Below are 22916 nucleotides of genomic sequence, written 5' to 3' on the forward strand. Positions count from 1 at the left end.
AGAATTAAAATCCTAACAGGATAATTAGCCCTGAGCTAACATTAGCTGCCAATCCTCCTCTTTTTGCTGAGGAAGACTGGCCCTGAGCTAACATTTGTGCCCATCTTCCTGTATTTTATATGTGGGATGCCTGCCACAGCATGGCTTGCTAAGTGGTGCTAGGTCCACACCCAGGATCCTAATCGGTGAACCCCAGGCCACCAAAATGGAGTGCGAACTTAAGTGCTACGCCAGCAGGCAGGCCCCACACTTTTAATCATTTCACCCAACTTCATTAAAAAACCGTAGTAGCAGTGTATGCTGAAGATTGAGATTCTTATTGTACTTTAATTGTGATCTTTATTTGTACTTTACTGTACTTGATTCATTCAACAAATATTTTTTGCATGTCTACTGTGTGTCAGGTCCTGTGCTGGCACAGGACACACAATGGTGGAGCAGACACATAGACACACTCTTAGACCCAAGGGACCCAGAGTCCACTGGATTGGGGGAAGAGTACAACATTTCAGCCCAGCAGAACTACACAGATCTGTGCCTACATACTGGATACTGAGAATCAGCTTGGGAACTAAGTACATCAGTTTGCTCTCCTTTGGTATAAAAGAGAGGATTCAATAGTAAGTAAGTGGACAGGGAGAGAGGCTCAAGGCCAATCGTGCTAGTTTGGTAAACACTGAAGTCCAAGGGGAAGGGAGCACCATCCTGAAAATTCAGAGAGAATGTACCTCTGATAATATTTCACACAAGGGCCTTTTCTTGTTAGTGTTGTCTGAGTAGATGACTCCTAGTGACCCTGTGCACAGCAGAGCAGAACTCTGCCCAGTCTTTTAGCAGCATCCTCTCACCTTCCTGCACTATATCAGACAATGCTCTGCTGCTATTCACAGGGTTTTCAGGGCCAATTTTTCCAGAAGTGGGTGACCAGGTCCTTCTTCCTGGTCTGTCTTAGTCTGGAAGCTCTGCTGAAACCTGTCCACCCTGGGTGACCCTGCTGGTATGTGAAATACCGGCAGCATAGCTTTCAGCATCACAGCAACATGCAGCTGCCACAGCATGACAACTGACAGACGAGTGGTGTGGTTCCCTGACTGGGAAAGGAACCTGTGCTGTGGCAGTGAGAGACCTGAATATTAACTAGTAGACCATCAAGGCTGGCTTTCAGAAATCTTATGCTTGGTCTCTTCAATACGATACAAGAAGAAAGAGCCTCATTGAAACTAGAGCAGAAAACTGTATAGGTAAAATAGGTTTGGATGAAATTTTAAAAACAAACAAACAAAAGAATGAGGTAGCAAAGCTCAACTGTTACTTTCTCAAGGAGGGCTCTCCTGGGTGTATCCGCAACAGCCCCCTATTTCCATTTCACTCTTTATTAAAACACCGTGCTTAAGTATTATATATACAGTTATATTAACACTGAAAAATATAAGCAGTACTTCTTGAAAAATGAACTGCATTGTGCAAATGTAACAATTTACTAATGATAATGTAATTAAAATCCTATAGTACATGGACAAAAGCTAGAAAACTGTGGGTAAGCACATACTCATTTTATTCTCTTACATAGTGAGGAGTTAAAAGATACTGGTTCATTTTTGTCTTTATTAATTACAGAAATATTGATTGAAGAACACTTTTGTAGAAAAAGTATGATAAATAAGTTCTACTTGGAGTAAAAAGGGAAAATACATTCATATAGTAAAACTCAGAAAAAGCAAAACATAAGAAAGTAAAAACTGAGAAAGAAGACAATAACTTGTAAAACCAAATCCCTCATTAAAAACAAAGATTCTCAGATTGAATTAAAAATTAAATTCAATGTATGTAGTTTACAAGAAACATGGCTAAAACAAAATGACTCAGATGTAGTAAAAATAAAAGGCTGAGTAAGGAAATATCAGTTTAAATGTATATCCTTCAGAGAGGACTTGCTTGAAGCCCCAGTGGAGGTAACATCGCCTGTTAGGCCTACTTCACGTTCTAAGCTCTGGACAGGGACCAGGTCTGCTTTGCTCACTACTTTATCTTCAGTGCCCAGCACAGTGCTTAGAACATAAGAAGTATTCACTGAATGAATGTATTCTAAAAAATAAAGTAAGTAAAATAAAAGAGAAGCACAGATGACATTAATTTCAAACTAAGCAGATTTCAAGGTAAAAATGAAATCAAATAAACGTAAGAGTAATTTTAAATCTGTAAAAGAAACAATTCTCATTCGTGAACCTGGTTTTGCAAATAATATGAATCAAAAGAGTTGAAAGCAAGAAAAATGAACAATTCAAAGAGAGATTGATGATGACAGACTAAAATACGTTCAACTCCCTTCCTGACAAAATACCACGAAATTACCAAAAAAAGGTAATATTTAATATATCCATATCAGCAGTGAAAGTAAAAAGAATTGGTCAGAAATTTCCACAGATAGGATGAAGATCTTAAAAGACTGTCACTACCTTTGTAAGAACAAGAAAAAAGAGATAAAATAAAATTCATACTTCATTTTAAAGCTGTCAGAGAGTGAGTGGTGGACACAGAGAAATCCCAGTGGACTAATTTACAGTCAGGAGAAGTCTTTTATAGATGAATAAAGAACAAGGACTGCTTTCACACCCGAAACCAATTACTTAAAGTGGGGGAGGGGTGAAGCTATCATCAACAGAGTGACTGCTGAAAGGAAGAAGACTAGCCAAGTTTTTAGTGGCAGTGTGGGCTGACATGACATACTGGTATCTGGAAGAGCCACAAATGCAAAAGCAAACCTCTCAGCTTGAAATTTCTCCCCCATGAGAAGTCTGCTGTGAAAGTAGTGGTGAATGCAGAGCTGGAAAACAGAAATCTTATATTCTTGCACATTAGTTAGGTTGTAGGCCCTGCTGGAGTTGAATCTAGAAGTGAAGTGAAATGAACTTAAGGTGCAACTCAAAGTCCTTCTAGCTCATATCCTGATGGTGACCAGTCACTCAGTGCAGCCTGAGTAGTTGGGGTTGGGTTGAAGGACAAAGGGAGAGCTCCATTATCTCTTTTGAAACTAGAAATGAACTGAAACTAATGAAAGTCCAGCCTATCTCCAAGTTAAGCACTACAAATGGTTGAATTTGAATGATCAGCCCCTCATTCTAGCTGCCTGGTATAAAAATATCACATACTCTCTTATGAAAAGCAGCACACAAAAAAATATTATTTAGCTCACACAGTATCTTATAAAAATACCATCTACTTTTGCCCTATACAAGATGTTTGCGATGCAATAAATATTTATGAAGACATGCAAAGAAACAGAAAAATGTGACCCACAATCAAGCAAGGAAACAATCAACAGGGGCAGACTCACAGATGCCCCTGATGTTAGTATTAAAGACCAAGACTCTAGAATAACTTGTGAAGAATTGTATGTTAAAAATGTAGAAGAAAGTTAGACATAATCAATAACAGTTGGGAAGCTTCAGCAGAGAAATTAAAGCTTAAAAAAGACACATCAAAATGTCTAGATCCAAAACATACAATATTAATACAACAGAATATCAGAAATGGATGGACTTTATAGAAGACTAGACAGAAGAAAGAATCAGCAAACTCTAAGAAAGTTCAATAGAAGATCCCTAAACTAAAGCATGAAGGAAAAAAAGAATGAAAGAATGTCAGAGACCTGTGGTCCAATATCGCAAGATTCAACATATATGCAACTGGTCCCAGAAAGAAAGAGAGAATAGGGAAAAATAAATATTTGAAGAGATATTAGCCAAATATTTTTTGAAATTAATGAAAGCTTTCTACCCTTTGATCCAAGAAATTCAGTGAACCCCAAGCAGAAGAAATATAAAGAAAAAAAGATACATTACATTTAGGGGAACCAAAAGAATGATGGCAGATTTTTCCTTAATAACAGTGAAAGCCAGAAGACAGTGACATCTTTTTCTTTCTTTCTTTTTTTTGGTGAGGAAGATTGGCCCTGAGCTAACATCTGTTGCAAATATTCCTCTTTTTGCTTGAGGAAGACTGTTGCGGAGCTAACATCTGTGCCAATCTTCCTCTATTTTATATGTGGAACGCTACCACAGCATGGCTTGATGAGTGGTGTGTAGGTCCACACTCGGGATCCAAACCTGTGAACCCTGGGCTGCCAAAGTGGAGCATGTGAACTTAACCATGACACTGGGCCAGCCCTGACAGTGATATCTTAAAAGGGCTGAAAGAAAGAAAAAATTATCAACCCAAATGTAAAGTGGTTAGCTCTAAGCAGTAGGTTACCACTGATTTTGATTTCTTCTAAATAATGTTTACATATTCTTTAACAATATACTTTATATAACTTAAAAACATTAAAAAAGAACAAGCAAGAAAAAAATAATATTATTATATATGGGTCATACTTATAGAAAAATCATAAGAAAACAATTTGACTAATATCCTCATATCAGATATCTAAATGATTAGTACTGTGCTTTTACTAGTCTTTGTAAAATATTTATATCTGAAGATGAACTAACACAACAGAGATTTTAAGCACCAATAGCCCTTTTATAAAGAGATTAAAAGAAACAATCACATCTGTTGGAGATAGATCAGGAAACATTAATGGAAGAGATGTAATTTGAGGTTTGTCAGAAGGTACTTTAAGCAAATGGAGAAAAGATCCAGAGTGGAAATCTCAGGATATCTTTGAGAAACACAAACTAACAGGGATTTTATTCCTAGAGAAAAGAAATGAGAGCTAAGGTAAAAAAAAGAAGACTGCTGTCAATAGTGGAGAATCTTGAAAGTTCTAATTTTGTAGGCAATAGGGAGCCACTGGTTTTAGAGCAGAGAAGAAATATAGCCAGTATGGTACTTCAGGAAAATAAATCTGTACATTGTGTGTACTATGGGTGGGGAAAAGAAGAAACTAGAGCCAGGATTGTCAGTTTGAGTAAGTAGCATTAATACAGGGAAGACGAAATAAAGACCTGAACCATGGAGATGGCAATGAAAATGGAGGTACCACAGCAACAAAACTGACTGTGCCTGGAAAGGGACCGGATGTGGAAAGCCAGGGAGAGAGGAAGTTAGAGAGAAACCACCATGAATAAAAACATCATATCAATATTCTATTAATAATATATAAGTATTTATTTTTTAATGGAGATTGTAATTGTTAGATATGGTAAGTCTGAACTTTCGGAGGTACCTGCAAGAACTAAGAGTTATTTGGGAATAAAATTCTGAAGCTTCAAAGAGAGACAGAGTGAACAAGGAACACATATTGGGGATCATTTTGTCGGACGTGGCAGTTGAAGCCCTATGAGTAGCTGAAATTGCTTAGGGAAAGAGTAGAGAGGAAATAGGAGCGAATAGGTCAGACGACTCAACTTTGAAGAATACTCAGAAGAGGGGTGAATAGAGGAGATTAAGAATGAAAGACTGGAGAAGAACCTCTTGGGTATAGGGTCATAGAAGCCAAGGGAAGCTGTAGTAGAGAACATGGAAGTGGGGAAATTTCTAGAACTATGACTGATCTGCTTCCAAACAAAAAGATTTTTAAAAATACCTCTGTGACCATAATCATCCACAGCAGACATTACTGAGACAAAAGAAATGAAAACATATATACTTCCTCATTGTTAATCAAGGAAATGCCCCACATAGTCAGCTGCCTGGAATCTGTAAAATCCATTTACAGAATTATAAACTGGCAACATAGTTTTCACAGATATTGCATAAGACTATGTCTTAAATTTGCAAAACTAGGTGCTTAAGAAGCTGTTAGAAAGTCACAAAATGCTTCAGATACCAAGTAAGTACATGATTAGGTATGAAATTAGGTTCCTTCATTCATTTATTCATAAATAAACAAATAACATAAATAAGCAACTATTTATTGAGCATCTATTATGTGTCAGGTACTATTCTAGGCACTGGAATAGAAACGCTTTCTCCTCTTACTAAAGAAAATGGAATTTATTACAGATGTCTGTAAAAGTCTAGTAAATACCCTGCTGAGCAGTGTAATACTAATATTGCTGCCCTGCTCCTTGTTTTTAAGGTTCACCTATCTTTGCTCTGCATCCTGGTCTCTCCTATGGCCATGAAATAAACTAGTTATTTACAGGCAATTACCATAGTGGACTGGTTATTTTCTGTTCTGTGGTAGGAGGAAATAGTCAACAGCATGAACAGAAAAGAGAGGTCAAGGACTGAGAACGAGGACTGAGCACAGGTGTTCACTGATAATCTTGTAGAGGACTCCTCAAAAGAGGAGAGAATAGGAGCTGTAAGAAGGGTCAAAGAATGAACAGGTATTTAAAGCAGGGAGGAGATAGCACCTCTAGTCCTACCTCATTTCGTTTACTGTCTTCAACCTAATTCAGCAAATATTTATAAAGGAAGTACTAATATCCAATACCGTGTTTGCCTTTTGTGAAAGAAAGACTTGGAAAAATTATCTCACATACGGATGACTCTATACAAGTGATTCTCAATCTGCACTGTGCAACAGAATCACCAGGAGAACTTTTTCTAAATACACATACTCAGTCCCTACTTTCAGAGATTCTGACTCAATTGGTCTAGGAAAGGGCTCAGGAGCTAATATATTTTTAAAAGCTCCCCTGATGATTCTAATACCTAAAAATCACAATTAGCATGTCATTGTTAGACTTTTCTTTGAGCAACAAAAAGAAGCAAGTGAAAAGTTGAAGCCCACACTATCTCTTTAGTTGGTCCTTACTGTGCTATCCAAAGAAGTTCAGGAAAGTTGGCATGATTATTCTTTTCAGGTCTTTTAAAAAGCCATAATTATTTGATCATAATTTATAAACCAGCTCAATAAGAGCCTAGAATTTTCACAGAGAACAGCTTCCAAAGTGTTTTTTCTTTGTTTGTTTTTAAAGAAACTTAAGATGTAGTAGTGACAATAATAGGGAACTAATTACCACATGACCATTTCAGGGAAGTAGTTCATTTGGGTTTCTTTTTTCTCCTTTCTTAAAAAGAAGTTTTACATAATCCAACATGTTTTCAGTAAAGAATTTACAAATGGGAACAATTCCCTTTCTGCTGATGTGTTGCATTTGGCTTTGTAACTGATAACCTGCATCCACTGTATCTGCAAATAAAGATGGATCTTTCAAGGGTGGACATTTATCATTTGGACAATCACAAGATCATAGTCTGACAATAACTTGGTCTGGAAAAAATCATTTTGTTGGATAACAGAATGTTTAAATGGGACTCCTTCTGTCCGAGCTTATAATTGAACAACAGGTATTACATTCTAAAGGGAGGTGCTAGGCCTTCTAAGCCTTCTCCAGAGGACTTGGAAAAAAGATGTCCCAAACTAGTTTTGCTACCACCAAGCTAAGCTGTCCATTGCCCATCTCTTCACTGTGTAAGAAAAGGGTAACTTCATCAGAAAGCCCAATACTGAAGATTTTTTAGTTAGGGTTTTTTGAGAGTTTCTTCTGGAAAACCACTTGTAGAACCTAATATATATTTCTCCCGAGTGTGGTGTGGGAATCAGAAACTGGTACTTGATTCATGCCTAAAAATTCTAAAGGTTAGTGGGCAGGAGGAGAGGGCTGTTTCAAGAAGAAAGGATCTGCAATCTAATGGCTGAAGACATGTGACTTTTCCCGTGGGGAAATGGACCCATGAAAGATAACCAGGCTTAAAAGGACTCTGACCCTGGGAGCAACGCAAGTGTCCATCAATGAATAAATGAATAAATGGATAAACAAAATACGGTATATATTTATAAAGAATATTATTCAACCTTAAAAAGAAAAAAAGGAAATTCTGGCACATGCTGTGAAATGGATAAAGCTTGAAGATATTATGTTAAATGAAACGTCAGTCACAAAAGGACAAATGCTGTCTGATTCCACCTGTGTATGAGGTATCTAGATTACTAAAATTCACAAGCATAAAGTGGAACAATGTTTGCCAAGGGCTGGAAGGTGGACTGAGGAGTTAGTGTTTAATGGGCTCAGAGTTAAACACTTATTCTGGAACGTGGATGAAGAAGAAGTTCTGGAGATGGATGATGGTGACGACTGCCCAATAATGTGAATGCACTTAATGCCACTGAACTGGACACTTAAAAATAGTACAATTTGTGTTGTTTTTATTTTACCTTTATTAAAAAAAGAGAAAAACAAAAACAGATCCTGACAAAAAGGACTTCCTGGAGGAGTGAGATGATCCCCACAGAGGGAGGGTCTGGATGGGCCACTGAAAACCAGAGACTGAGTAGGGATTGTAACCTGTCAGTCAGAAGAGACAAACCCACATTAGGGACTGCCAAAGACAGAGTCCCAGCCCTAGGGGTCCTCTGAAGAATTTATCAAAGCAACTCACGATAAAAAGAGAACGTTGGTTCTGACACAGAGGGCCTTGAAACCAGTTTAGGACAGCACCAGTCATATAAGGCTTTGCTCTTTATCCTACCTCCTTCTTGCTCCCTGTGCCTGTCTTAGGGGAGGAGGTGAAGTGAGGAAGAGTAAAGAAGCCCACTGTGCCCCTCTCCTGACCACAGGCTTCCTATCCCAGGGAAGGGGAGGAATTCAGAGACTATTTAACACCTGAGTGTGTCAGAAGAGCCATGGAATCTACCAGAGAGTTCATCCAGAAGTAGGGAACATTGATTTAACAGAGTAAGTTTAAAGAAAGAGGGGCGAGAAAGAATGAAGTGGCATTCTCTTGGCATCCTATGAGTCTAGCTCTCTCAATTGCTCAGTTAGAGAAAATTCTCTCCTTGGTGCTTAGAAGATTCCTTATGGAAGAATCATCTCTTTCACTTCTCTCCTTCTTCCTTACCTTCAGGAAGCCAGGTTGGCGCCTTAATCATCATCTCAGGAAATACCCCAGGGGACACAGTATCTGGGAAGAGGTCCCCTCAAAATAAATAAACAAAAATAATTTTGTACTCATGGCCTATAATGAGGGAAGGGAATACAGAGCAGATGCTATGCAAGTCTGTGGCCAGCAAGACTGCCACCAAAGTGACTGCTGGCTCCTCCATCACAGCCCAAGCTTTTCATTTTTGGAATGTTGACTTGGTAGACCAAAATAATTATTTGTGGCTGAATGCATTCATTTATTCAATATGCTTTTATTGAGTACCACTATATATAAAATATTGAAAGGAATAAAAGATAGATAAGACATGATTACATACTTTAATACACATGTTCTAGAAGAGGAAAACATATAGACTCACAATTAACTATAATATAGGGCAAAGAGAGGAACAAATAATCATGGGATTAGAAGCTTTGTAGAGAAGACTACATTTAAATTGAACTTTGAATGATGAGACCATTTTGAGGGGAGATGGCATAATTGGAACAGAGAATAACTAAAGTGGAGAGGATGCTGAAGTAAAGATCAGACGGCAGAGAAGCAGGCAGCTGATTGTGGACTATGATGTAGCTGAGTTTGTAAGTAGTGTAGAATGCTTTGAGAAATGAGATCCAGGGGTAGGAAGATAGTTTGGTACAAGATTACCAAGAGCCCCGAAGGCCAGAAAGTTTGTACTTTGATAGTTAGTGGGGGAGTAATTTAAGGTCTATGAGTGGGTGAGTGATGCAATCTAAAATATGGTTTAGGAAGAATAAATAGAAGGCTATTACAATTTCTCAGTCAAGAGGTAATGATGCCCTTAAGTAGGATGGTTGCTGAAGCAATTGGAAAGGAGGAAATGGATGGGAGAGGCCTTTGGGAGGTGGAATAAATGGGGCTTTGCTCCTGATTGCATATGCCCTTTCCACACCCTCTGTTTGACCCTCATTCCTTCCTTCTTCTGATCATAAAAGTGTGTAATGTGTCCCTTACTACACTGACTTATATTTCCTGGAAAATTTCTCATCAGTATTAGGTAAGGCTTCATTTGCAATACTTATGAAAGACATCCCAAAGGACCAATCTTGATGTTCAAAATGAAGAAGTAATATTCTACCTCAATGTTGGTATTTTATTTTCTCTGTATTCTGGAATTTCAGGTAGTTTCCCCATTTTATCTTAAGATCTTTACTCCTCAAGAGTGTAAACATACAGTAGAATACTTCTCCTGAAGCTTTTGGCTACTCATGCAGAATGGAAATCAGGATCATAAAACTAAAGTTATTAAAAATGACAGTAAACTCCTCTCTTTGTTCCATTGTTCAGCTTTAAGAGTATTTCTGCTCTCTAAGAGCCTCAGAGTATTAATTTTATATATTTAGGAAAAAGGACTTTAACAATAGATTTATATAACTAAATTATGAGAAATTAAGTAAAGCAATCATCAAAATAATTCTTTACTCATGGCCTTTTTATAATTCAATTGTTAAACAAAATCCAGATAATGTATTAGTCACTTCATTTTTTAAAGACCAGAAAAGAGGAAAATATTTTATGTTTACATTTCTATTTTTCACCATTTGTAGATTAGGCTAAAATCAGCTGAAGTTGCCAGTATGTGGCAACAGGGAAGGGCATGTCTTTTGAGGAAAGCTTTGATCTTGGAGATGTAGTTTCTTTTCTTTTTTTGAGGAAGATTAGCCCTGAGCTAAAATCTGCCACCAATCCTCCTCTTTTTTGCTGAGGAAGACTGGCCCTGAGCTCACATCCATGCCCATCTTCCTCTACTTTATATGTGGGACACCTGCCACAGCATGGCTTGACAAGCAGTGTGTAGGTCCACACCCGTGATCCAAACTGGTAAACCCTGGGCTGCCAAAGCAGAATGTGTAAACTTAACCACTGCATCACCGGGCCAGCCCTGAGATGTATAGCTTTTGAAGACCTGCATGGCTGTGTCTGACATAGGAAATTGTGTATTTCCATGCCCTGGCCTTTTCTGCAGAAATGTATAGGGTAACACAGGCCACAGACAATGGGCGTGTGCTGAGTGAGCAGTAGTGAGTAGAACAGCAGGCTGGAGTGCAGCAGCTGTGGTTGCAGTGCTGCTGGGATGCTCAATGGTGTAACACAGGGCGTGCTGAGGAACTGGGAAATGGGGGATCTGTTTTCAGCTCAAACTTCAGGCAGGAAATAATCTTTCTGACAAAAGGGGCAAAAAATTACACCTCCTCCCCAGCCCCTCCACCAGCACAGTTTTAAGCAAATCTTGGGCTGAGCAGACAGAACTCAGTGCAGATTAAATACAACAAGTGCTCTGGCTACACAACATCTAACTTTTACTAAGTGCCAACTGTAACTAAACACTCTCTCTACACACTTTCCCTGTATTATTTTACTCAATTGTTAAAACACTTTTCTTATCACACCCATTTAACATAGGAAAAAACTGAGATTGAGAGGTGAAGTAGGTTGCCCAAGATCAACATCTACTGAACCAGGACTTACACCCAACTAGACTGATCAGACTAATGCCAGAGACAAGGCTTTAAATCTTCTCCTTACACTGGCTTTTGCTTGGACAAAGCCGGCTGCCCCCTTCCACAGGGGATATTGATGCCAAGCGAGGCCTGCATTGGAAGCGTACTTCTAATGAGCTCTGAACATTTTTGAGGGAGTGAGCGTTTGTGAGGATTAGCCTTCTCAGAGAATTTATCTGGAGAATGTTTACTTCCAGAGAATGTGCCAAAGGGGTATTTTTATTTAAAGTGCCTGAGGGAAAGGATTTTCAAAAGACAAGAGAATGTTGTGCTATCTCTCACGGTCTCTAAGCACACAGGAAGAAATGTATCTTCCCTACTGCTCCAGGCCATGAACTATGCGTGCTTCCTTTCTGGGGAGGGAAAGGCTTCTAGGGCGGTTACCTTCGCTGAGGGCTGTGGAGTGGATTATTTCCCTTCACTCCTGTTGCCAACTGAAAAAAGACACTGCAGTAAGATTATGGGAAGGAGAAGGCTACATTTAGACATGGATCTTCCCGGGCAAGATCAAGTAGGATAAAAACTAAAGAGAATAAGCAAAAATGAGACAACACAAGGAGCGGAACCTGGCCAGATCTGAGTGGGGAATCTTCCCTTAGCCACAATGAAAGAAGGGGAGAGAGTTGTTCCAGGTCTTTGGGGAGGAGGGATGGAAATGATACAAGGACACCATTGCAAGTAGTTCTACCCTGTTGGCTAGCACCCCAACACTCCCCAGCTCTGTTACTATTATTATCATTAGCTTCCCTTTAGACAAATTTTCTGGATCATTTATATTCCTATAAAGTACTTTAAATCCTTTACTGGACTAGGCTGTATAAATTCATAGATACTAATACATACTTTTAATAGAAATATTTACATCAATATTACATGATTCATATTAATGTATAATATTTGCAAATACATAAATTTAAAATATACTATTCATTCAGAAGTTAATGTATACTATAGCAATGTAGATCTCATTCCAGGGTGTGGGTTTAGTAGTTCTCAATAAGTCATATTTTGTCTTCATACAGGCCTAAGATAAGAAATCCTTCCAGATAGTCTTGCATATGGATTCCCAGGCTGGAGAGTGGGGTGGATGCCATCTGATCATAAGTGCCAAGAATCTGGTATCTGGTGGGGTAGGGATTGAGTGGAGGTGGGAGAGAAAACCAAGATGGCCATACCAGAATTCTGACTAGGAATGCCACTTTTGACACTGGCACAAAACAAAGCACACAGAACATACAAGTCCACATGTATAAGTCAACTTCTGAAAGGGTGAGATTGCCGCAAGGCTCAGAGTTGGGTTGGAAATTTGGGGGTGTTAGTAATAATTTTTGTGTGTAAGGACAGAACATATCTGAGTCACATAAACAAGAGAGTGTTCACGATGCGCCCAAATGAGCAACTCCCTGGTGAGGAGCCCGTGGCTATATTAGCACTTTTTAGGTAATGGGAACTGTGGTTTCTTGGGTCAAGGGGGGATTAAGAAGTAGTGCCAGGGAGAGTGCTGCCCTTCACTGGTAAATGGCCATTCAGCTTTCAACCCATTATTCCAGCTGCTTCTCAACAGGATGAAGATCCACTCGGAGGTAGGTGAGGAGTGAGAATATGGGTATACAAGAGACGTTCTGTGTGTGTGTGAATTATGTCATGACAACATGAAGCACAGTTTAGGCAGGACTAGTATATAGTGTGTCCTTCTTTTTATAGTTGCAGAAACTAAGAAACAATGGGTGAGGCAACTCTGTGCAGATCAAACTTTGAAGACGGTGAAGGAGTCATGACATTTGCTGTTCCAAATTCCAGTCCTCTGCCCTTTCTCAAAATCTACGGTGATTTCTCAGTGGTAAATATTCTACTGCAAGTGATAATATAGTGAGTATGTTTATTACTATAATTTTATTGACTGCATATTCAAATCTTCTCATGCATCATCTCACCTAATTCTCACAACTGAGGTAGTGACAGAGCCAGGATTTGGAAATAGTTCTGCACTACTAGTGATTCTTGTTGGTTGAGTGCATGTTTACAGCTCATCCATTTATTAGTTAATCCTATAGATATTGTTTTTATTCCTCGCTGTAAAGATTTTACATATAAACAAAGCGGGACTATCTCAGAGAGAGAGCAAAAGAATCCCTTCCTTCTGTTCTTTCCTTCCTCTTTTCTTCTCTCCTTCCCTCCCTCCATCCAAAAACCACTCAATAAATACTTTCTCTGTGCTAAGCACCCTGCTAGGCACTGGGAATAAGATTACAAAAAGATAAAAATCCCCTTGTTTTTAGAATTCACGATCTAGTCAAGAGAAAAAAAGTATATAGACAGATAGCTATAATTTTATGTCTTTTAAACCCCAAATCAGAGCACTCAGGTACCATTGACTTGCCTACTTATCCTCTCTTGGTTTTCCCTTTCTACCAATATCTCCCCTGGTACACTGAATATTTTGAAATTCAAATGTATTATATTACACTGTTCTAGATTATGTTATATATTATGTAATATATAATGTCATGTATACTGACATTTTATCTGCCCTACTTAATAAGTATTTCATAGATATAAACAAAATCTTTGATAATAGCTACAGAGCAGAAGTTGGAAAAAAAACAGGTCTTGGGTCAAAACCAGCTGGGATTCAGGGAAGATAAGAACTGTTCTTTGAGAACCTGATGAGTCTGAGAGGACACGCGGTTTAGGGGTGGGAAACTGGTGGGAGTTCTGGGTGCTTTGTGTGTGTGTGTGTGTGTGTGTGTGTGTGTGTGTGTGTTGGGGGGGAGTTGGATAACGACAGGAGCAGCCTCCCCTCCCCGGGTCACATATCTTTATAGTAAGCTTTTCTCCTATGGTAAGAAAAGTTGTGAATTTCCAGAATATCTATACATATTCAATATAAGTTCATAATGCATTTAAAATCCTGACAAATTATTTTTGCATCATCACTTCTAATAAACCTAATATTTAAAATCTATATCTAACAGTACAACATTATGAATGAGCTTCAAGGAATTGGTGAACTCCTTAAAATTATATGCAAAATTGTGAGCACATGTGCATTTTTCTAGAGAGGGTCTCTAGTTTTCATCAAATTCAAACCCACGACTCAAAAATGATTAAGACTCAATGAATAGATAATTAAAAATTGAGAGTCAAGCCCATAACAAGGATATTTTTCCCTTGTAAAATTATGCCTTTTAGGCGTACCATTCTGACATAAATACTGTACTTACATCAAGAGCCACAGACTGCTTGGCCCAGGACTTCTTCACTTGATCATACATAATTGTGTTGTTGATGCCAAGGCCACAAAAGATGACAAAAGCCTAGGAAAGAGAAAGCCCACTAATTAAAAATTGCAAAAACTTATTGGCATAATCTAATATGAAAGCAGGCAGTCATCAGGGATGAGTCTGAAAATATAATTTTATTGTACACAAAGGTAGACCTTGGGGAAATATGCACATTAAAATTCTTAATTACTATTGTCATGTAACAACTTTATAGCTCACATTGCACATGAGGAAAAGTTACTGATTTAATGTGATTGTGACAAAATGACTTTACACATTTAAAAACATACTTACAATCTGTTTAAATGTATTCTTAATTTATTGAGAGTGTGGACTAATTTTAATAGTTCCATTCCATTTAACCAAAAAAACCTCTGTCAGTGGCTAAGCTATAACATATTTTGGTGAAGAAACCAAGTGAGTGTTCTCTTAAGGTGAATGTTAAGGGGAAGGAAGACAGATTTAGAACCAGTTAATAAAGAAGCTGTGAGATATTCTCAACTAGAGAAAAATCATCACAGGGTTTTCATGTTGGCTGCTGGTAGTCTATGGGGAAGCCTATTCTAGGCTAACCTATCCAGCTAGAGGGAAGACTGGAGTAAACAGAAGTTTGTAAACATAAGAAAGGTGAGGGCCATACACCTAGCAGAGCTGGCTAGAAGTCTCAAGATTGGTTCTGAACACACGCGAGTAAGACAAGAAGAAGACAATACTTTGGAGAGAAGAGGGGGCGATTCACTTCTGTAATAACATTAGGATAAAGCAATCAAACAAAATAACCTAATTAGTAAAAAATAGAATCAAATTTTACCTAAGCATTGACAGATTATTTAAATCTTCCTTTAAATTCTGTCAAAACTTGTAAGTATAATGGTAATTGATTAACAATTATTCATCCTTACAAATTTGGGCAAGCTGCACCAGGAGGCTATTGCTGACTCAGCTATAACCCTTGGTTCACAAATTTATTTTCTTACCTCAAAAAGTCGTTGATCTGCATCATCAAAAGGTTTCCCGTCAAGTCTATTTAACACTTGAGCCACTCCTGTGGGAAGAGTTTGGGATATGTGGTCATTTTCAGCACCGGATGCTGTATTACTACAATATAGTAAGCCCCAGCTGACTCTGTGCCTCCTTTAAGTAACTCAGACACTCAGTTTAATCTCTGGTCTCTCTAGTGCCTGCTGTCTCCAGGAGAGCGATCCGACACGTACAGCGATGCAGTCTATCTTCAAGGCTGTGATATCCAGACTAGGTCTCAGCGAAGCCTCGAGTTCTACCAGGCATCAATCTGATTCCCTAAAATGGTTTTCAAGATGACTGTGCACAGTAACTCTGATATATCTGTCATATAAACATACATATATATGCAATTATATATATAACTGAGTATATCTAGCTGTATGTGCATGTATACATATATACATATGTATATATACGTATATACATATTTCAATTTCATGAAGCACAGTGGCTGAGTGAGGCAGTACGGTATAGTGATTAAGAACATGGGCTTTGGGGTCAGACTTGTCTCAGTTCAAATTTCAACTCCACCATCAACTGTTACCTTAAGCAAGTTACCTAACCTTTTTAGCACCGAAATTCCCCATCTGTAAAATGGGGATTTAAATGTTAAATATCTCAGAGGGTTATGAAGATTAAATGAAATAACGTTGGAATGTCTGTAAAGCATGTTGCTCCACACTGAGTGAACATTGAAGAAATGTTACGAATTAGGGCACAGTTAACCTTCAAAGCAAATTTAGTTCTGTTGCCTGCTACCAATGGGGTAAATATAGCTGTAACAAAATTAATTTACGTGTGCTTCCTCTTTCCAAAGTTCATTTCCAGCATTATACCAGATGTTTGGGGACATGACTATCACAACACAAAACTCCAACCAGAAAAACTGGACAATCTTGAAAACCATTCCTGTGTCCCCATTTAGTACAAACAAAAAAATAGCTGTAATTCTAAAGCACACTGGTATTTTTAAAAACACTTAACCTTCCACCAGGGAGATAAGTCATCATAGGCTAGAAGACATATATAATGAGATGCAAATCTTTTAGCAAGTAACAGGCAAACTACAGTCTTAATTTTGAAAGAATCACAGACGTTGACTGTTAGGAATGCACTGTAGGACTGTATGTGAGATTGCCATTGGACATCAACAGATCACACACGATGTTTCTTATGGATTTTCTCTTCTCTTTAAACTTAGATATATTTAAAACTTTGTACATGATGTAATTCAGTGCTTTGTACTAGAGACTCAATTTCCCAAATCTTAGAATATTCTTTTTTTTTTTAAAGATTGGCACCTGAGCTAACATCTGTTGCCAATCTTTTTTTTTCTTCTTCTCCCCAAAGCCCCCCAGTACGCAGTTGTATATCCTAGCTGTGAGTGTCTCTGGTTGCGCTATGTGGGATGCCGCCTCAGCATGGACCGATGCAGGGTGCTAGGTCTGCACCCAGGATCTGAACTGGTGAAACCCTGGGCTGCTGAAGTGGATGGCACAACTTAACCACTCGGCCACAGGGGCAGCCCCTAGAATATTCTTCATGTTCAATAATGTAACAGTGTTTCTCTGCAAATTAAGCAAACTGATGAAAAAATTCTGTTAGAATTCAAGTCTTGATAATATTTACAGAATACTACATCCTTTGGTAAGTAGTGGTGTCTTAGAGTTTAACAGGCAATCTTATGGGGAAGCAAAGAGAGGCAAATACATGAATTAGTTACCAAATGCATCAGTTACCTTATGCCTCTTAGAAAAAACCCCTAATTTTCATTGTGTTTCAATAATTTGAACTAATGCCTCTATCCTTCATAACTTTACTTTAACCACTGACCTCTTCTTGCTTAGACTTCTTTCTTATGTTTGATATTTTCCTGACTTGAGTTTTTGAGAGGAGGGAAAGGAGCAGGGAGGGAGAGAAACATTGGAAGCTACTTTGGCCCACAATCCCCTTATTCTGGGGAAAGTGTAATTATTTCAGAAACATCCGGGCAGAAAGATGTATGTTCAGTATATATCTAGTAATGCATGTTCTCTCTTCTTTTGCATTTACTCCATGTGTAACAGCATAGATATAAACATACAGATGTAGTGGGAAAATTTGTACTAGGAGTTACGAGGGCCTCAGTTTTAATCCTGACTCACTTTGTGACCTTATTCAAGTTTTTAATCTATCTCTCTGTCTCTGTCTCCATCTCTCTCCCTGCCTCAATTTCCACAAGGCAAAATAAGAGTTCTATTTGTTGACTGATTTCTGAGATCCCCTCCAACTTCAAAATTATTGGTTCTTATTTGAAAGAATAAATATTTGTTGATTGTTCTGATTAATGTCGATTCATCAGGAGTCTGCACTTCTGAGATTATACAAGAAACATAGGTTGATGAGTCCTGCACATTAAAAGAGGAAATACATAAAAAAGATATAGATGAATTTTAAAGTAAATCTGTATTTCTTTATAAAAGAAGTTGAACTATTTAGGTAATGTCTTACCAATTATTTGGTGGTTGCTATTCCAAATAGGGACGCAGAGAACAGATCTTATGTGAAAACCAGATATCTGGTCAGCCTAGGATATAAGAAAGCAGTTAATTAAATTAAGTATTAGCTATCCACTCCCGACTTACAGCTTACCACTCTTCATAACAGATAATTTGAAATAACTTTTAAAAAGATATATCATCTAATTTTTAAGTGTATACACTCACCTCTCTTTTTTAATTTAAAACATCACAATGAACATCCTAAGGGAATCAAGCCTTAATATGAATCAACCAAAACTCCCCACACCAGCACTACCTCGCCCAATTCCTGCAGCCGTCAAGAGCTGGACGTATAACCATCTTGATCACAATCGCACCACCAAACAAGAATTCTGACAACTGTTTCTGCTCTGAGTAGTCAAAGCGTTTTAATTAAACCAGCGGTCAATATTTCTCTTGGATCGGGTACATCTGCTAGTAAAAATGTTTGAGCCTATAATGCTGCCTTATGTATATTTGCTTTTAATGTTCTATATTTTTAACATTACTAATTTACTATGTATATTATAAAATCATATACAAAAAATTGAAGTTGCAAAAGATAAGATAAATGCAGAGGTTCAAAGATTTTCTTTCTGTACCCTAACGGATTGACAGGAAATGATGGATTTGAAATATAAAGGTACAGTTTTCAGCATCAAACAAACATCATTCAATAACAAGCTCCACTTAATATTAAAACCAATGGCTCATATTTGAACTGTAAGATAGGAGCTACTAAAAACTGAAAGGCTGTTGTGGGTTAATACGATCTTGATTTCTAGTGAGAAAGGTCAACCTGTCATCTCAATACTATAGGAGAAAAAATAAGATGTCAAGGTTTCAGATCATAGGTATTGCGATAAAAAAAAATTCTTATATTTTTCAATATTCACTGTAGAAGGCAAGAGCTCTATATTTTAAAAATTTGAAATTGGAAGTTAATTTACACACCTAAATTTTACATTTGGATTTTTTTTTGAGATTTATTTTTCTCTGAGAAATTAATTTTCCAGATGTCTTCTGCTCTTGATACTAATATGCTACTTTCTTGTTTTTAGTACATATTTGGTCTTGTTAAAAAAATCCTCTCCTACTCCTAGCTCATGAAGATATTCTCCTATTCTTTTCTCTAGATTTTCATTGTTTTAACTTTCACATTTAGATTTTCAATCCAACTGAAAATGATTTTCACGTATAGTGTGAACTGAGAATCAAGATTCTATTTTTTTTTTTTTTCAGTGGGTATCCAATTGACCCAGTCCCATTTTGGGGGAAAAAAGAATACTTCTCCCCACCACTTAGCAGTACCACTTTTTTCATTAATTAAATGTCCATATATGTTTGGATCTGTTTCTGGACTTTCTATTCTACTTCATTGATCTATGTGTCTATCCTTATGTCAATACTATGCTCCTTTAAATAATAAGATCTTATAATGAGTCTTGGTATCTGGTAGTGTAAATCCTCCAACTTTGTCCTTCTTTAAGATTGTCTTGACTATTTTTGGCCCTTGGTGTTTCCATATTAATTTTAGAATCAACTTGAAGTTTACACACACACACATTGCTGAGATTTTTATTGGGATTCTCTTGAATTTATTGACCAATGTGGGAAAGAACTGACATCTTTACAAAGTTGAGTCTTTCAATCCATAAACATCCCTCTATTTAAGCTTCTTAAAATTTCTCTAAGCAAAGTTTTTTAGTTTTCTATGCAGAAGTCTTAGACATAATTTGTTATATTTGAATCTGGTGTTTTGAAAGTTCATGTTATTGTAAATGGTGTTATTAATTTATTTTCTAATGTTTTAAATGGACATAGAAATATAATTGATTTTTGTATTTTGAACTTGCATCCATCAATCTTGCTAAATTCAACTATTAACTTTAATATCTTATCTATAGTGCTTTGGATTTTCTAGGCACATCATCACATTATCTTACTCTTCAACTCCATACCTTTCAATCATGTGATTTTTAGATCATATGATCTTTTTTCTTTTTTAGTTTGCTAATAGGATGAATTACATCATGATTTTTGGGAATTCCAGATTCAAAACAAAACCAAACCAAAAACATTAGTTTTTGATGTATAAACCATTTATTCAGTGCATTCTTCCAACATATTTATTTGCCACCTTCTATTGCTCCAGACACATTGCTGGATGTTGAGGATATAAAAATGAATTCAAAGAGCTACTATCCTTGAGGAGCTCAGTGTAGTAAAGATAGAAATAATTAATATAAAATAAATGTCCAAGTAAAAAATGTTCAAAACACTATAGTAAAGCCAGTAACTGACTGTTCAGAGAAATCAGAAGCAGCTTTAGATCCTTGAAAGTGGGTCTTCAAAGATGATGATGACAGTCATGATGATAAGCTAACATTTACTGGATGTTCACTCCCTGTCAGGCTCCTTGTTCAGAACTTTCAAATGCATCACCTCATATACTTGTTAAAACAACCCTATGAGTTACTGTTAACATCCTCCTAACAATCAGATAAGACTTAGAGAGATTAACTGCCTTTAAAGTGGAGACACTATTTCCAAGGAAGCCAGACAATAACAAACACCTTTATTAAAGTTATCTTCCAAAAGAACAAAGTGATTTCCTTCCTCTCCCTAAGGATAAAGTCTGAATTACAGCAATGCTAGTGAGCATGAAGAGAAGGAGGTCGATTTTGGAGAGGTCTGGGAGGTATAATCTACAGACTTGGGCTAGCCAGCGCAGCACTAGAGTGGCTGGCTCTATTTCGTCTTGCTGAGGGTCATACACAATTGTCAGTGGTCCTGAACCAGCACTGAGCAGTAGGCACAACTGCCTCTGCCAACTCTGGGACAACCGTAGCCCCTCTCTAACCTCTTGTAGGAAATCTGAAGCAGCTGAGGGAGGAGGTCACAGTGCAAAAAGAAGAAAAACATGCAATGAGTGAGAGAAACAAGGAGAGAGACAGATTGAGAAGCCGGTAGGGAGAAAAACAAACCTTAGGCTTTTTGCCAGTGAAATAAAAAAGAATTTTGTTTACCAAAAATTATTGTAGTTTCCCAAAAGAATTTTTTATTCTGGGGAGGTGGAAGTATGTGTTTTCTCATCCCTACAGAGGTAACATTAAGTAAGGGTGGAGGAGTTCCTTGAGGTGGGGAACTCAGGAAGTTTGATGGAACCAATACCGAGTTCAAGTTCACACACATTACAATTGAGAGATGGCAATGAGAGAGGAGCTGGAGACAGTAACCTTAGAGTCATCAGGCTCTGGTGGTAACTGAGTGTGTAAAATCTCCAAGGGAGAACTCATCCAAGAAAAAGACAAAAAGCACGAAAAATTGAACCTGAGGAGACACAATATTTAGGGCAGGAAGAAGAAGGTGGGGTCAGTGACAGGGATGGAAAACAACTCCAAAGCTCATACTCTGAACCTAAAGGCTTCATAGCATTTCTAATGTGTGAACACACTGCTACAACTTTTCCAGAGAGGGATTTATTGACGTGTATCCAGAGTCTAAACAGAATAAATACCTTTGACTTATCAATTTCATGTCTAGAAATTTATCCTATGGTAATTATCATCGCTATGCACAAAAGTTTACATAAAAAGGTGTGAACCATCGCATTATTTATGATAATGATATATTAGAAATAACCTGAATATTCAACTGAAGAGAGTCGTTTAGGTAAATCATTGCACATCCACACCATGGAATACTATCCATCTAATTAAAATCATGCTATAGAAGAATATTTATTAACATGGGAAATTTTAATATATTAAGTGATAATAGTGTGGGTATCTGTGGGTGTACGAATACATATTATATACATTAGAAAATCCCGGAAAAATTAAACCACAATAGTTCCCTTTGAATTATTTGCCTATGGGAGTTTTTGTTTCTTTACTTTTTAAATAGAATTTATTTTTAGAACAGTTTTAGGTTCACAGCAAAATGAGTGCAAGTACAGACAGTTCCCATATGTGTCCTGCCTGAACACGTGCACATCAACATCCTTTACTATCAACATCACTCACCAGAGTGGTACATTAACTATATTTGATGAACCCACACTAATACATCATTATCACCAAAAGTCCATTGTTTACATTAGGGTTCACTCTTGATGTTGTACATTCTGTGGGTTTTGACAACTGTGTAATGACATGTATCCACCATTATAGTATCATACAGAGTAGTTTCATTGCCCTAAAAATCCTCTGTGCTCCATCTATTCATCCTTCCATCCTTGCTCACCTCTGGCAACCACTGATCCTTTTTGCCCCCAGCTTTATTGAAGGACAATTGACAAAGTTCTGACATATTTAAAGTGTTAGCTCAGGGCTAATCTCCCTCAAAAAAAAAAAAGCTTAAAGTGTACAACATGATGATTTGATATATGTACACATTGTGAAAGAATTCTGCTTATGGGAGCTTTTAAATTATTGTTTCTATTTTCTAAATCTTCAATAATGGATTACTTGTACACAAGGGAAAAAGTTATTTTCTAAATAGAACTAAAGGGGAACAATTGTGTCAAATGTCGCAGAATGGTCAGATAGGATAAGCACTGGAAATGGGTTACTGAATTTAGTAACACAAAAGGCTAACTGAAGGCAAAGGTAGTCAAGGGAAGAAGGGATGGGATCAGGAATAGAAGTCAAGTGGTTAGTTCTGGAGGAGAGGAAGGCCTCGTTGAGAGAACAGAGCTGCATCAATCCAGAGCTAGTCTTGCATGGGCT

General features: G+C 37.5%; 1 protein-coding gene across 1 annotated transcript in view; it reads right to left on the minus strand.

The window, feature by feature from the left end:
* PDE11A (phosphodiesterase 11A) overlaps positions 1-22916 on the minus strand; it is a 385868-nt gene that overhangs the window by 149082 nt on the left and 213870 nt on the right. Inside the window, exons 7-9 of the mRNA XM_046659861.1 lie at positions 18155-18230; positions 15619-15686; positions 14582-14674 (exon numbers count right to left, since the gene is read on the minus strand). Of these exons, the coding sequence (XP_046515817.1) occupies positions 14582-14674; positions 15619-15686; positions 18155-18230 (237 nt within the window). The remainder of the gene's footprint in view (positions 1-14581; positions 14675-15618; positions 15687-18154; positions 18231-22916) is intronic.

This window comes from Equus quagga, chromosome 4 (assembly GCF_021613505.1).
Source record: "Equus quagga isolate Etosha38 chromosome 4, UCLA_HA_Equagga_1.0, whole genome shotgun sequence".
NCBI lineage: Eukaryota > Metazoa > Chordata > Mammalia > Perissodactyla > Equidae > Equus > Equus quagga.